This window comes from Uranotaenia lowii, chromosome 3, assembly GCF_029784155.1.
Source record: "Uranotaenia lowii strain MFRU-FL chromosome 3, ASM2978415v1, whole genome shotgun sequence".
NCBI classification, from domain to species: Eukaryota; Metazoa; Arthropoda; class Insecta; order Diptera; family Culicidae; genus Uranotaenia; species Uranotaenia lowii.
In genome coordinates this window covers 18,445,970-18,462,661 of record NC_073693.1, presented here as the reverse complement: position 1 = coordinate 18,462,661, position 16,692 = coordinate 18,445,970, and the positions used below count along the sequence as shown (strand labels likewise).

At 34.2% G+C, this 16,692-nt stretch overlaps 1 protein-coding gene across 1 annotated transcript in view; it reads right to left on the bottom strand.

The window, feature by feature from the left end:
* LOC129751307 (myocyte-specific enhancer factor 2) overlaps positions 1-16,692 on the bottom strand; it is a 225,004-nt gene that overhangs the window by 24,451 nt on the left and 183,861 nt on the right. Inside the window, exons 4-5 of the mRNA XM_055746727.1 lie at positions 7,703-7,906; positions 6,547-6,862 (exon numbers count right to left, since the gene is read on the bottom strand). Of these exons, the coding sequence (XP_055602702.1) occupies positions 6,547-6,862; positions 7,703-7,906 (520 nt within the window). The remainder of the gene's footprint in view (positions 1-6,546; positions 6,863-7,702; positions 7,907-16,692) is intronic.

Genomic DNA, 16,692 nt, shown 5'->3' with positions numbered 1-16,692 from the left:
CGGCCAGCAGCTCTTTGATGTTGTTTTAAAAATAAAATGCTAAATGTAGCAATTGCTCAAAAAAAGGCGTGGGTAAAAGTAGGTGCGGTAAGACGATGGATTTCATAAATTGGAGGTAATTTGAGAGCCGTGTCAGGTACATTTCAATGTTGCATGACAACACAAATCGGAAGGAATACCTAACCGAGAGAAAGTATTTTTGTTTTGATCAGAGGCATGCAATCGTTGACCGACATTTAAGAATATAAAAAGGCGTCACAGATAGTTCCCAGGGGATCTGAAAATCGAAAAAAAAAAACAAAAAAAAACTCTAGGACTTTGCTCATATATATTAGACCGCTATAATATTTGACGTGCGGATTCAATGTTTTTATACGCTCGTAGGCATCAAATAACAGTGTGAAATATGGTATGGTTGATCACTTCCATCTGTACCGTTGAGTCGTCAACACGTACGCCGGAGCATCATATCGTTGATGTGTACCTGCAGGAACTTTTTACATTATTTTTTTTTTTGACGTAGAATTACGTCTTACGGCAACACTATAGGGGGGCAAATATAAATTTGCGAACAGATATCGCGTCACGAAAACTTTCCATTTCACGGACATCCTATCTAAAAGATAATGACGTCATCACCAAGCCTGCTTTGATGGATTTTGTTTTCCCTGCCTTAGAAAGGTATAAAACAAAGGGCTCGCCCGTCGTCTCGGTTTGAGTCTCAGCTTGCCCGTCGAGCTGAACAGAGTGCGCTGCTCTTCGATCGTTGTTTGGACCCCACCACTCACCAGTGGTAATCCAACACCGATATCGAATAGCAGTTTTGTTCGGCATCAAGTGTAGTGGCATGGATCAGCCAGAGACAGCAAGCCGCGCAGACTACAAGCGGCGGAGAGGCTGGTCGCTGAATCGGCGCGTATTAGAGGGGCGTCATCAGGAGAGATGCTGTTTAGAAGTTTCTTAAGCCTAGTCCGCACTCGGCAACTTGAGCGATTTCGGATTATTGAGACTTGTTTATTTTACATTTAGAACTTAACGAAGAGATGATGTCTCAAGTGTTACGACAAGTATGGGAAACTTTCAGCATCTTAAATGTAAACATAAACAAGTCTCATCGACCAGAATCGCAGTTCAAGTTGCCGAGTGTGGACTAGGCTCTACGAGCAAGCCCATCTTTGGTCCCACAGTTGCTTCACCGAGAAACTGGGCAAACTCCGAGAATTTCAGCTCAAGACTGAGAAAATTTTTCAAACTTGGCCATTTTATTCTCAATTAAGGTTTAAAAGAGATTTTCGCTCGTGATGTGTTCATAGCTAAAACAAACTCGTTGCATTTTTCCGTGAGGTATTCTTAACGGTGCAAGTTCAGCTCTGTCTCATGTATTATGTTTTATACGAGCTGCAGCTTAAATTACTAGAGCATTTATTATCAAAGCATATCTTCAATATTTCACAACATTTGAACTTTCTAAAAGTTAATTATTGATTCGAACAAATTTCAGACTTGGCTTAATTGTTCCTTCAAAATTTCTTAAAACTTTCACATATTTCGAAAAAGGCTTAAAGACTACTGTCCTGCAATTTTTTATAACCTTCTCTATTTTTACACCAAAAAAAAGGGAAAACTAATGACTTTTTTAATCGTCGCAATTTTTTTATCAATTGTGAAAAATAGTGTTACTAATCATTTATAACTATACGCAGAAACTTTAGAAAAAGGGTTTTCTAAAAAACGCCATTCATCTGATATATCAATTATTTTATCATCCCGCTCTGGACTAATTAAACAGAAAACAAAACGTTTACATTTGTTGTTTCGCTCAAATAATCTCCAAAACCTGGACTGGACTCTTCCAGAAATCAGTGAGATGGTTTTTTTACGTAAAACTATGGATTTTGTTGGATGAAGTAGAATTAACTTCAATCTACCAAAATTTTAAGAAGAATTATCAATTAGGTATGAAAAGATTACCTGTTGGAAGTGTCTCAATTTCATACCAGTGAAGATGTTTTGACGAACAATTGATAGAAATTCTATTTTTTTTATAAGCCATGTTGTCATATTCAAAAGCCACTTATACAAAATCCGGTAAAAACCATCATTTTTTAAAATCGCCACAAAAGCAATACAAACATTATGTACAATTGACAAGAGTATATTTTCGTAACTCTACGTTCGCGGTCAACCTCCTCAACTTTTTCATACCTGTTTCTCAATCAGCATTTTTCAGTGCTAAATTTATTTACAATTTCTTTTATTCATATTTTTTTCTTTTCTTTACACAGCATGGGGAAGTCATCGGCCGGAGCAAAAGCCGGAAGAAAAAGAATTGCCGAACCTAATTCAGGTCCATCGGTAAAAAAAAGTTGAAATTTCCTATTCATTTGATGTCCTTCATAACATCGGCGATGAGGAAATATTCATATTCAATTCTGATAAGAGTGATAAGAAACCTTAATTTTCTTGTACTCTTAAAAATAAAAAGATTCCACCAATTACGGCCACGATACCTGACTTCAATGCCTTTCGGAAAGAAATCGTCACTTCCGTCAAGGATGTGAAGATTTCTTTTCAGATCGATCGAAGGGGAACTACTCGTTTATTGGCGGAATCTTTTAATGATTTTCAAAACATTTTAAATTATTCGAATTTAAAAAAGCTCCAGTTTTTGCCTACGATACTAAGTGATCGTCCATTTAAGATTGTACTTCGTGGTCTCATCGGCGATCAGACACCGGAAGAGATCACAACTGAATAAAATTCTTTGTTAGGGTTTTCTCCGCTTCAAATTATTCAAATGAGGAAAAAACCAACACGAATAATACCACTAGTGCTGATTTTGCTCCTGAGCTTTGTTTGATCCATTTTAAAAAGGATCAGGTTAATAATTTGCAAAATCTTGGAAAGGCTCGTCTCATGTTTCATTGTCTAGTCAAATTTAAACCGTTTCGAAAATCTTCTATAAATTTTCTTCAAAATATTGCACAACGTCGTCGCTTTCAAACTTTTTGTCACGGCACTAAAAATTGCCAGATGCTGAATGCTTTGCGGCTCATTCAAATAAGAAAAATCTTAATGCCTTTTTGGTGGTGATAAACCACAATCTGAATTCTCCAGGTGTGCGAATTGTGTAGGTAATCATTCCTCCAATTCCATCGACTGTCTCGTTAGGGCAAAAATTATTGCGTCTAGAGAAAATCCCAAAATTGTCAGAAAAGTTTCTTCTTCTTCTCCTCCTCCCTCTTTCTCGTCTGCACAGTGATTTCAAGTGATTTCAATGTTATCTGGACTGATTCAGCGCCACAGACTCGTGTTTGACGTTCTCAGAGGTGGTTGAAAATGGGTTGCCTGCTTCGGGTATAGCTAAAGGGGAAAAACCAAGTCTGAATGCAAATTCTATGTTTACAGCTTTTCAAATTTCTTTTCATTATGCAAAAAAGTTATAATCACTTTGCAACTCCCTCATGGATCCAAATAGATTTTTTTAAATTATGAATTGGAACGTCAGATTTTCGCTGGCTAACCAAGATTTTTTTTTAATTTTGAAGACTCAAAACACACACATTGCTGATATCGCTGAAACTTTCTTAAAGCCAGACAATAACTTAAAAAAGCAATGCCAGATTGCTTATAAAAATTGTATCCCAAAAGCCCGAAAACACTTACCCAGAATGTTTTTTCTCAAAATAAAAAAAAATCCGAAATCAAACCCCAGAATGAACCATTCCCCATAATTTTTTTCCCCGGAATGCACCATTTACTAGGATTTTTCCTTCTAGAATGGACCATTACCCAGATTTTTTTTTGTGGGATTGACAATTTCCTAGAGTTATTCCCCCAGAATAGACAATTTCCCAGAATTATGATCTCAGAATGTAACATTTCCTAGAATTCCATAACTAGATTTTTTCCTCTAGTGTTTTCCCTTCTAGTTTAAGGTAGACTACTCATATCCAACTTAAATCATTGAACTCTAAATGCTGTGTAGATGTGTTCATACATCAACAATTTTTTAATTGGTCTTTGCTCAGCTCACTCATTTCCAGTTCCATAACCTCTGGTGTGGCTAGGCAGAAAAAGTTCTACTTTGCCAATGGTTGATAGTTGATACTCCGTGATTGATCGAGACCATCAATTTTGTCCAAGGGCCAAAAGAATGGTGCCTGGGAATAGCAAAACATTCTCAGTGCACAAAACTCATGCTCGCTCTTTTAAAAAATTATCAATTACGGCGCTGGCCACGTCCTAGTAGTCAATGAGGAATTAAGGAAGGATTGTTAGGACTTTCTAGGATCAATCAACAACCTTTTGTCCCTGTACATTCCAAAGCCTAGATTTAAAATATTTAGAAACAAAGGTCAGTCTATCCGTCCGCAAATCTATATATACAAATATCTAAGGAAAGGGTTGTGTTAGTAGAAAAAAGCACTTAAACATCGTTGTGTTCCAATAAACTCTATAGATATTTTTATGGACTTTTTTAATATGTATGATCTTCTAAAATTTAAAAAAAAACATTTGGCACCACTTTTACAAAGAATAACGTACATTCGACGTAAATTGAGGCGACACATGTTTGATTTTGCACTTAAACCACTTTGGCTCCAAACACATGCAATTTGCTAAGAAATGGATATATCGATTTTTTCAAAAGTTTGTCACTTATACCACTGACCACACTGATATGACACTTATAACAAAAATTAAACCATTTTCTGTCTAATTTTTTGTTGTCAGATTTTGCAGGTTCGCAATACCGATGGCAGGTGGCGAACCTGAAAAGTTTGACAAAAAATGCCCTGTAGGAAAAATGGTCCTGTTTAGCCCGATTTTATCGTAGAAATTGCGTGTTTTATTTTGAAAGTTGGGTGGCATTTCCTAACTGGGATAGCATTTCTTCAAATCGATCGATGCGCACTCTGGAATCGACATTGCGTACTGTTGGAAAAATTATCCAGAAAACGAAATCGAGTGTCCAGTCAGTATGGTCAGTGCTTATACCCCTTTTAATTCAAGACCCTCATATGAAAACACTTTTCCAACAACAAACAACTTTTATCCAACAACCAATGAATAAATTTTAATCAAAAATTCAAAAAAAAATCTGATTTTAAAACACCAATGAATTATTATTCGTCAGAAATTTATTGACTGATGGGTGAATGAAAAGATATTTTTTCGATTTAATAGAAATCGGATTTTTCAGTCCAAAAATAAAATATTGTACCTCGCGTAACTTCACTCAGAGAAATCTTGGTGTTTGAACCAAAAAACAATTGATTTTGATTCAAAAAAGTATTCTATTGAAACAAACTCTCTTTTATTTGAAACAATGTATTATGAGTTTGATTCTAAGGAAAAATGTTTGAAACAAAGTATTTATTCTTTGAATTAAAAACAATACTTTGAATCAAAGAATTTGTTTTAATTTCAAAGGTAAAACATTCTTTGAAATAAAGGAAAACAGATTAGAAACAAAAGATTTTTTATTTGTCCCAGAATCAAAGTAATTTTTCTTTGTTTGGCCACTAAACAAAGGAAAACTCCTTTGTCCTAAAAAACTTTTTCACTGCGTGTTGATATCCTATCGGTAATTTTTTTTTTCAAAACTTTACGTATGCTAACTATATTTTTTAACAACCACTCTACAAAATTTCAGGACGATCGCTCAGCCTTATGACCATTCGGCCTAAATGCCATTCGCCCCAACATGCAAACAAGCGTTAATATATCTTATCGGCCTGGCATACATTCGGCCTAGCAACCATTCGTCCTTACGACCATTCGGCCTAATAACCGTTCGGCCTGATGACCATTCAGCCAAATGACCATTCAGCCAAATGACCATTCGGCTTATCGTCCATTTGGCCTGATGACCATTTGGCCTAACATCCATTCGGCCAAATAACCTTCGGCCTTATGTCCTATTCGGCCGAACATCCGTCAGTCTTTTAACCCATTTGGCCTAGCGACCTTCGGCTTAACATCTTTTGGCCTATCGGCCTTCGGCTGAATGTCCAGGCCCCGAGAAACGTCGAACCTCGTGAGATAATAGTGTGATAGTTGAACTAAATTGCACAGAACATTTGAACAAGATTTTTATTGTTGAACATTGAACAATTTCAATGTTGAAATTACAGTTCGCAACAATCCAATTTCTATCAAATAATGAAAGGTACTACATGTGATTTCAATAAACAAAAATTGGAATAAAATCGGAAACATCGAAAAAAAGGAAAAAAAATAGATAAAAAGTCTTAAAACTGCATAAAATTTCGAGATGCAGTATAATTTAGGAAATAAACTCGCTTTTGTTAGCTTATGCCGTTTTTCACTTTTTGTTCTTATCTGTCCACAGTCTAATATGAATCCTACAGCCTCCAAAATTTGCACAATTCGATTCGAGTATAAGGAATAAAAATTGAATATTCTTTTGCAGACATTGAACGAATACAGCCTCCATTTTAAAACGTGGTAATATTTTTTTTAAAATAACTGACCGTTCATGTGACCATAGAAAACCGGAAACCAAAAATTCCCACTTACCGGAATCCGTCTCGGAGCTGGAAGGTCGCGGGCTAATACTATTGTGTGCCATCTGGGGGCTGTTCTGCATCATGCCGCTGTCATTGTAGGTTCCGATGACCGGCACCGAAACCGGCAGCGAGTAGCTATTGCCGGCCATATTGACCCGGCCCCCGGACGAAAGCTGCTGATTCCGCTGCATCATTATCTGAAAGTCCTCGTCGATCTTGTTGTACTTGGCCTCGGTCCTCGGCGTCAGGGTGTAGCTCTCTTCCGGTTCCGGCGAGTCCGGACTCATCGTGCCGTTCTTGTTCTCCTTCTGTGCGTTTACCTGCAACTGTGAGCAAGACAGAACTTACGGGCATTAACGAAGGGGGCCCTGGGCAACCGACGGATACGCTAGGATTCAAGACTCGAAAGCATTACCAAAACACTCAATGTCACGTCACGTCACGCCACGCGCACACAGCCGGGGGTTAGGGATTAAGCCAGTTCTGGGGGACATCTTTTTTTTGTTTATATTGTAGTGAAAACAAGAGAAAAGTCGGGAAATGTTCGCAGTTGGGCAAATTTAAAAAAAAAAATTATTGAGATTTTGAAAAAATTGAATCTACTTGATTTGAAAATATCATTTAAATTCCAAAAAAATATTTACCACAACAGTATATTTTTTCTACTTGAAAAAATCTAATGAAATTAATTATAGCCCAACTGCAAAACAGATACCTTTCCAAATTTTTTTGTTGCAAATCCTCCTATCTCAGATTACTTTTAGTGAAAAAACGAAAAAGCATTACAATGTTGCATTTTTTTTTTTTGCAGGAATTCAAAGCAAGGAGGGAGACAAGACGAGAAACGTCCAACATTCTTCTAAGAATCCGAGGACCTCTCAGAAAAGCCTCCAGGTTAATTGCTGTTTAGACGTTTCTCTCGAAGATTCGGCGCGGTTAGTGTCTTTTAAAGGTGCAGGTAATACTTTACATATTGAAAACTGCTCCGGTGCTGCACAGAGCTTAGATATTATTTCGTAAGATAGTTGTGTTCAGTTTGGTTTTTGCGTAACATCAATTTCCCGTCATATTCGGAAGGACGTTACTTTCGGTTGCTAGTTTGGCACTTTTTAAGGCATGCAAAACCAAACAACCAACCAATCCAGAAGGAAACAAGAACAACGTACCTCGATGATATTTTTATTGGTAAGGGACTCGTGCGGTTCGTTATATTCCGTGTATTTTAGCAGCACCTTGTCCATGTCTGTGCTCGCATACTGATACAGTTTGTTGCTACTGCTGAAGATTATTAAGGCGATTTCGCAGTCACACAGCACCGACAGCTCGTACGCTTTCTTCATCACGCCGAACTTCCGCTTGTTGAACGTCACCTATGAGTTAGAAAAAATAAAATGGGTTAGCATAAAATTACGATTGTTAAAATTAAAAGTGTGTATTAAATATTCTCAAGATCCTTTTTTGGATTGAAAAACAAACGATAACTTTTGGTATTTTTTTTTTGTTTTTGATAGGAGTTTAACCCATTTAGGTCATTCTTCCTCGATGAAAATGGTGTTTAACCCATTAGGGTCATTTGGGTGGTTTTTGGCTCAGACTTTATGCAGAAGTTTCCTTCGGAAAGCCAGAACCTTGGTCTCTTCTTATAACTTAAGATATCAAAAACTTCTGAAATATCAGAGTGGAAAAAGAAATCAACAAAATACAGCTTGTGGAAACGGCCTCCTGTTTCAAATTGCAAAAGATTTATTCAGACTTATTCAAAAAAAAAATTACAGTAAACGAAAATTTTTAATCCGTTCGAGACCGAATGCACACCGTGTGTGCAATGGAATTTTTGTGCCTTTGTCAGAACAATCTTTCATTGTGAGTTTACTATTGCTCGGAAAATTAATATTCTTATACCAATGGAATCCGCAAATGTTAGGCAAAATGTATCGGGAAATGGTTTTGATGAAAATCAAACGATACAAAAGTTATCTTAGAGTAAAGTACTATGAGTACGAATGTCGTGAAAAGGCCTCCGTCTAGAATGGGGTGACGATTTTAGTGATTTTCATTCGACGTTTCCACGAAACAACCATGCACGAAATTCCAAAAACATCTGATGCATTTTGATGACAATTTGAAAAATTTCGATTCCAGTCATTGATCCTTGATCCGAAAAACTCCCTTGAAGCCAATTTTCACATCATTCCACTTGATTGCGGTGCAGCAAACGTAAAGATCAGTTTATGGTCTGTATGGGCTTTATTTTGTTTGCTGATTCAAATTCTAAATTTAGAACAAATGATCTATTGACCGTTTCAGAAAACCAGCATGTTAAAACTTTCATCTCAATCCAATGCCTTTTTACAACAATATATCCCAAGCAACATTTAAAGTCTTATAGGAGGCTACTAGATAAAGTTTTGGTTTTATAAGGAGCTTGAGGTGTCCAATAAAACTATCGGTGTTACTTGGGTATTTAGAACAGTAAATGGTTCAAACGACCCTCTTTTAAAATTTACAATATCTCTCCTCATATTGGTCTAGGGCAAGCTTTGAGTAGAAATAGCCAAAAACAACCAATTTTAAAAATATTAGAGATTAAAAGAGCAACACAAAACTAAATATATCGTTTCCCGAGTCAATAATTAGAAAAACAATCTATAAATTCATAAAAAACGGTTTTATTTTTTGAATTACTTACTATAAAGGTGACTAATGATAATGACTAAAATAAGTAGAATAAAATAATCTGGAGAATGTGTGTCATGTGCAAGGAACAATTTATAACCCTGTTGAAAGTGATAAAATGTGATGTTTTCTTAATCGTAACGTAGCTTATAAGTTTTTCAGAAATATATGGTTAAATCAGATTTAATTTATGTATTCGAGAATTTGGTCTTCTAAAATCATGCTGCAGGCAACCTATGTCATTTTTATATTTTTAAGATATTAAAGCTTCCAGCGTCTGCAGAGTTTCAAGCATAAGAAAAATACCAAGATATAATTTTACGTCAGAATAGACATTTTTGGCAACTGAATGAAAAATTAAACTATTTCGTAAACTTAATGGAAAGTTTAAGTAAAAGAAAATAGCCGATCAATACGTTCAAAGAGTTTTACTAGCACGATAAATCAGTATTGAAATATTTTCTTGAACTAAGATGGAAAAGTTGGAGTGTTAATAATTTGAAAATAATAAGCCTAAAAATAAAATATTATTTGTTCTGAGAAATAGAGTGAATACTAGTCACTGAAACTCAGTTCAAAATTTTGACCTGTGATTAAAATGGCTTTATAGTTGAACTTTTCAATGTCCTTTTTTCGAAAATTTAGCTTGTGATGCAAAATAACAACGAGAACAATTTACCAGATTAGATAAATCATGATGTTTTCTTCCCATAAATTTTTTCATTTTAACATCTTTGATGGTCTTACATTGAATATTTTTGAGCATTTGGCCGAAATATATCGTAAATATTTTGGTATGTTAAATTGAAAAACCAAGTCAAATAACTCATACCAGTAATTCATGAATTCGTGATTCATTGTTTCAAATTCAATTCGTGAATTCAGTTATGAGATTCGATTTTCAATGTATCATGTATCTGGTTTCGGTATCCCAAGTTTGCATTTTTTTTAATGAATTTTGCGCTTAAAAGATTTAAAGCAATAATACCAATTTTAAAATCAGCTAAAAATCTGAACAAAAGTAGTATCACCTTGTACAATCGATACATATCTCCTCAACTTCAGAAATTTCTGTCTTAAAATAAGAAAATTCGCAGAATTAGGAACTGCCGAGAATTAGGACCGGCCGCGGTTTTTAAATTTAAAAATACTATAAAGCTTGTAAATTCTGTATTCTTTATTCTAAGAGTAATTGAAAGTTTGCGTTTTAAGGGATATTTTATTACATTTAATGCATGATGTTTTGAAATGGACAGGTTTATAAAATTCTTACTCAGTATCATAGTACATGGAAAATAACAGGTAGGCCATTGCGCTTAACCTCACTTCGAAGTTCTTGCATGCTTGCATACCAACAAAAATAGTTATGAGAATTTGGCAATTTTATATAGAATGGCTATCAAAATTAATTATTTCTCTATCGATAGCCATTCGATTCTTTTGAAAAGGGCTTCAAATTAAGGGTTGTTTCTTCAGGGTCATCGGAAACTATTTTTTGCATTGGATTTTTTTCGATCTGAACCATAAATAATGAGCATTCAAAAAAAAAATGTTCGCTGAAAGAGAGCGGAATAGCCTACCTTGTGTATTTCAAGGTACTATGACTCAGTATTATTTTTTTTTTGGCATTTGGGCCTTTTGAGTTGTTTCTACAGGGATGTCAATCGTTGAAGGCTTTCCTCTGGACCTTTGAAAATCTGTAGTCATAGAGTCGTGGTTTGGTCATCAAACTCAAATATCAATTTTGCAAGATTTTGTTATATTGGTTTCATTTAAATAAATAAAATTAGCGCCGTGAGCTAAAGAGACGCAGTTTTACATCCAAAGAGCCGCAGGTTGCCGACCACTAGTCTAGGAAGATCTAATAAAAATAATGTGTCGCCGAATAAAAAATTGGAAGGATTAAAATTGTTGCTAGACTTAACCAAGGAACCAAGCAAAAATTCAGTTTACTGGTCCAAAGTCCAGCTAAGAGGTGCCTCAACGAGGCTCAAATTTGTATGAAGTTCTGGTAAATCATGTAGAAAGAGCGCACAAATGCTTCAAACAAATGCATCTCTACTTCCTTATGGTGTATAACAGTTACATCAAGCGGATCGGATATTTTTGGTTAATGTTTTTCTCCTTTCTGCTAATCTTGTCTTGTCCTCTTTTTAGGTTTAAAGACGGCTGAGCATGTAGAGTACAAACATAAAATGGTTTTTCTATTATCTACTGTTTAAGCTCGCAATGAGTTATGAAGCTACAGATTATGAGGATCATCTCCTTATAATACCGAATCCTGCATTCCTATAAATTGATCTCTTTTTATTTATGACCACAAAATTCACTAATATGATCCATCAACACGTCAAGGTATGCGAATTGAACAGTCATAAAACAATGCTTAATTTGTTTTGTGAGTTTTTAAGAACCTTTTATTTAGATGAGATATCTATGATTCCGTCCGGTTTTATAATATTGATAGAAGACTTGTTGCCAAAGTATTGGAGTTAGATGAAGCCTGATGATATTTGTGACAAAATTCGGGATATGTCAGGCCCGGCCCGGTTGCACGGATTTCGTTGATATAAGCCTGGATTTCACCCGAATTTATTCACTTTACACGCAAAGTCAAACAACAAAAATCGAAGAGAGTTGTATTAACTTTTAACTTTTGAATCCAAAAATACAATTTTTAAGCGATAATTAATGAGCGATTTTTGAAAGCCTAGAAAACGATTTGAAATCTGCTGATTCGTTTTGATGAGAAAAAAGGTTTCAAGAGATTTTCTTCATGATTTTTGTTGAAGAATTTCTGCGTTTTGATCAAAATTGTCCGGATATGGCGCGGTTTTTTAGTTGATAACTTTAAAATTAAAAACCCAGATTTAGCCAGGTTTTTAGATAAAAATCACGGATTTACCCGGCCCGGTAAAGTGCTTGATAAAATCTGGCAAACTTAAGACAGATGTTTTCTCGTGTAACCAGTCTGTTAATGACAGGGTCAATCCTGTTGAGGCTCTCCGTCAAATTGCTTTTAGAGTCAATTAACGGAAACGACTGATGTCCTTCCATCAGCTTTAGTTTCTCGGTGATTCAAAGCAAGACATGCTCGGTAATAAAATTCGTCATTAATTTTGTTTTTTAGATTTTATTAAGAGCAACGGGGAAAGGTCCTTTTTTTAAATGTTGCCTTAATTGTTGCAATTCTTTGACTAAGATTAGTATGTAAAGATTTTTTTTTAAACTCCAGTATAATACAACTGAACAAGTTTGAAGACGTTTTTTTTTTTAATTCTAATGAAAGTGGTTAACTTGATTCAAAATAATTTTGAAAATTTCAATGAGATTCTGCAAATTCCTACCAATCATAGTTTATTTGAAGCAGAATTTGGTTTGTGAGTGAAATAGCAAAAAACTCCAGCCTCCAAATCAAATAAGTTTTTTTTTCAAAAAAATTTAAAATTTTGTTACATTTTTTTATTCGGTATCAATTTCTCACATATGTGTAACAATTTATTAATTGAAAAATACTATATGCCAATTTATTTTAGTTTATTGTGCTAAACAGTCTTTTAAACGAATTTGCTTTGGTGGAAACAGACCGTTTTTATGTTTTCAATAGCATTTTGTTAGAATTTATGTTTGTAACTTATGCTTCTAAATGCCTTATAAACCTTCCAAAGTAGGTCACAAAATATCCGTTTCAGAAAATTGGACTTTTGGCATTCACTTGGCCGCAAATGTTAATCGAGTTTGATGATAGGTACTAGATTCACTGTGGGGGTATTTAATTCTAGTTTCTTAATAGGGTAGATATGTTTTACCAAATTTTCTGTTCTTGATTTCGAATAAAAAAAAATCTCAAGAAACAATTTTATTTTTGAATTATTTATAATTCTGACAGCTTTGCTATTTTCAAGCGTTTCTTTGATCTTTAGACTTGTCAAGAGTCTATCCGACAATGTTGGCCAAATTTTGACCCAAATTTTCCGGTAGAAAAAAAATCTTACTTGAAAAAATATTACATCCAATTTTAAAAACTTCTATAGATTACTTGTGATCAAAGTTGGATGAAAAAAACACAGTGTTTAAAAAGTGATTTTTCCAAGACCTATGAGACAAAATTAACTATTTGCTGTTCATTTACAATGTTTAATAGCAATACAATTTGCATGGCAAAACAATAAATTTTAAAAATTAACAAGCATTTCCGCATTTAAAAATAACTCTATACAAAATAACAAAAAAAAATCCAAACCTGTTTATTCGGCGTCAATGCTCAAAATTTTGTGATACAGATTCTGTGACCAAGGTTGGCTAAAAATAATCTGTGTTTTTTTACAAAAAACTATACTTACGAATACTGTAATTTTATGATTTTTCCACAAAATTCCGTGACAGTTTTTTTTCCTTCAAACTCCATAGAAATGTCATGTGAAAAATTAACAATCTGGGTGGTTTTAACTACGTAAAATCTATTTAGGGTGATTTGCCAATCGTTGTCCCCTAACCCATTGTTGCACAGCATGACCTAAATTGCCAATATTTTAGCTGTTTTTCAACTTTTCCTCAAAAATAATACTGAATCATGTAATTCGGATTGTTTTCTGATGAAATGAGGTTTTGCGATATTTTCTGCTGGTAAGTGTGCATCTTACGACAGTTTTAATTTTTCTTGTTTTTTTCGCGCGATTTTGGTGCCAATTGTTAACAAAAACCTTAACATTCCTTCTACGGCAAATAAGGTTTTACGTCAGAACAAAACATTTTTCGTATCAGTTTTCTACACGAAACGTTTGTTGGACAATTTTAGCACCATGATTTTGAAAAAAAAATATGATCCATACTTAACCAGAAAATATGTTGGATCGTGCAACAATTGGTCCGCTCAATCTCCTCCTGCCCCATTGTTGTACATAATTCCGCTGCAAAATTTGTTTGGAAATTTCAAATTTATAAATTCGTATACCTCCAATAACTTTGTTTGGTTGTTTTTACAACAGCAAATAGCAATAAAAGTTTTGAAAGCGATTGATTAAGTCCTGAATTATAACTTGTTTTGAATAAGTATGGAGGCTTGTACGGAAAAATCCAAAATTTTATTCAAAAACCATCAGAGATGTACTGAAAGTTCAAAAACATAATTTTGTATTTTTAAAATATTTCATGGTTCTTGCAATACATTGCATGTGAACAAAAACTTAACCTAACTTGTACTTCAGAAATGATAGTCGTTGTCATACAAAAAATTCAAAAAAGGTAAATATTTTTTAATTTTAGTGTATTGATAGCTAATTTGAAAGCTGGTTAACCAGATGAAAATAAGAATCGCATTATACTGCTTTGCATAGCCAATAAGTGTGATGATTCAAATCTTTCGCAAAAACATGTCATGAAATTATTGAAAGCTTCAGAAAGCAAAACCTGCAATTTTACTATACTTTTCAATGGATTACGATTTTTTATTTCGAAATTGTTATAACTTTTTTCATGAAATACTTTGCTTCTTCTCATGCTGGCATACAATTATTCTTAGGAATGGGCAAAACCAATAATTTAAATCAAAATTCATTTCTAACTTATTTGAATTTCTTGTATATGCGAAAAGTTCTTCTTGCATACAAATTGTCATACAACATTGAACACGTTCATTGACTACATGCAACTAAAACAATTCGAATTGTCTATTGATATGACATGTTTTTTTTCTGAATAAGTGGATATTTTCGTTTAACTAGTAATTTTAGTTAATTCTGTGCTTTAATTAATTATTTTACACTCAGAATTTTCACATTTTTTGCACTCAATGTTGATTTTAATAATTAATTCAATAATTCAATGACACTTTATATATCAATAAGTTTATTTTTTCTACCGTCAAATCTTAAAAATGAAGTTTTGAAATTATTAAACTCGTTGAAAAACTTCTGTTTTCAAAATTTAAATTTTTTTTTTATTTACTTTTATTTTTATAATTGATATTAGTTCTTTATATGAAAGTCGGGCAATTTGCATTGTCTGAAAAATGTCAAAGTCAACTCAACTGCATTGGCTTTGAGAGACTACTTTTTTATTAGATTTATTCTGAAATCCTTTATCCCGACCATTTACTCAACATTTTATGCAAAGAATCTAAAAGCTGTTCTGAACAAATCTGTTTCTCTAATTGCGTGACGACAAATTTAAAAGAATTTTATTCCATGTCAACAGCGATCCCTTTGATATTGTTATTAATATTGTCAGAATATTGTACAGAAGGAAAACTACGACCCTTAATCTCAGAAACTAGAAGTCGAAGGTTGGAACACCCGAAATATTACTTATCTAACGTGCAATTTTCTCAGGAATTCGAATCTGCCGTCGAGGCCCTTATCATCCAGAAAAATAAACAGTCATAGCTTTGTGAAACTTAATTTGATCCAAAACAGTTTTTCAGCCGGAAAACTCTCGGGAAGCATTTCTATGTGAGGTGATAGTTTCCTGAAGATTGATGAAATGTTACAGAGGTTACATTAATTACAAATAAACCCACTTATATGAAAAAGATATTTAAATCAATTAACTTTTCGGAAAAAAAAATTCTTATACAAAATTGTATAGCATGAGCATAAATCAGTCAAACGACCTGAAACTTTGGGCGTGGTTGTGTCCATTTTCAAGTTTTAAATTGAGATTCATTATTTTAAAAATCGATCGACTTCCAAGTGAGTTTTAAAACATTTGTTTTGTAAAATCGGATCTTCTTCATAGGGGTAAAAGGGGGTAAAACAGATCACGTTCTCTAATTTTTTTACCTGTTAATAGCCACTTAAAAATCAAGCATTAAATACCTTTCAGTTTTTTGAAGACATAAAGATTTATGTTGGTAGGACATATAAAGAAAAAGGCTCAACACTGGGCAAATTAAGTTAAATAACACTCCACTCAAATGGTTCGGGAGAATTAAGAGGTGGATTTGAGTTTCTGAGAAAACTTCACGTGTGATAGATGCTATTCCAGACACTCAAACCGGCGGCTTTGTGTTTCTTTTGAGGCCGAATTGGAATTGGAAAGTGCATTGGACGGTTTATATGGAAGACCGCCCCCCCTCCCCCCCCCCCCCCTCATAAGGGGCCGTCAAAAAATTAGATTGCATTTAAACTAGAAGATCTCATAATAAGCTTCCGTAACAAATATTAGCCTATTCGACCTCATGGTGACTGATTTTTAAAATGTGCAACCATTGGAAAAAATCGGACAACATTATGCACGACACAAAATTTGCCTGTGCAACTATTGGGCACAGACAAGCTGTTTTAAATGATTTTTTAAATTTTTGTGTCACTTTTTTCAAACACTTGAACTTTTGGGTCTTGTTGACCAATCCTGTATGAGTGCATCGACAAAAAAAATCGAGTGAATTTGGTTAAAATCACTAAAATACAGCATAAACACCAAAATCAAGTGCTTAGCTGTGCAACGATTGGCAAATCACCCTACTTTACTTTAACATTTT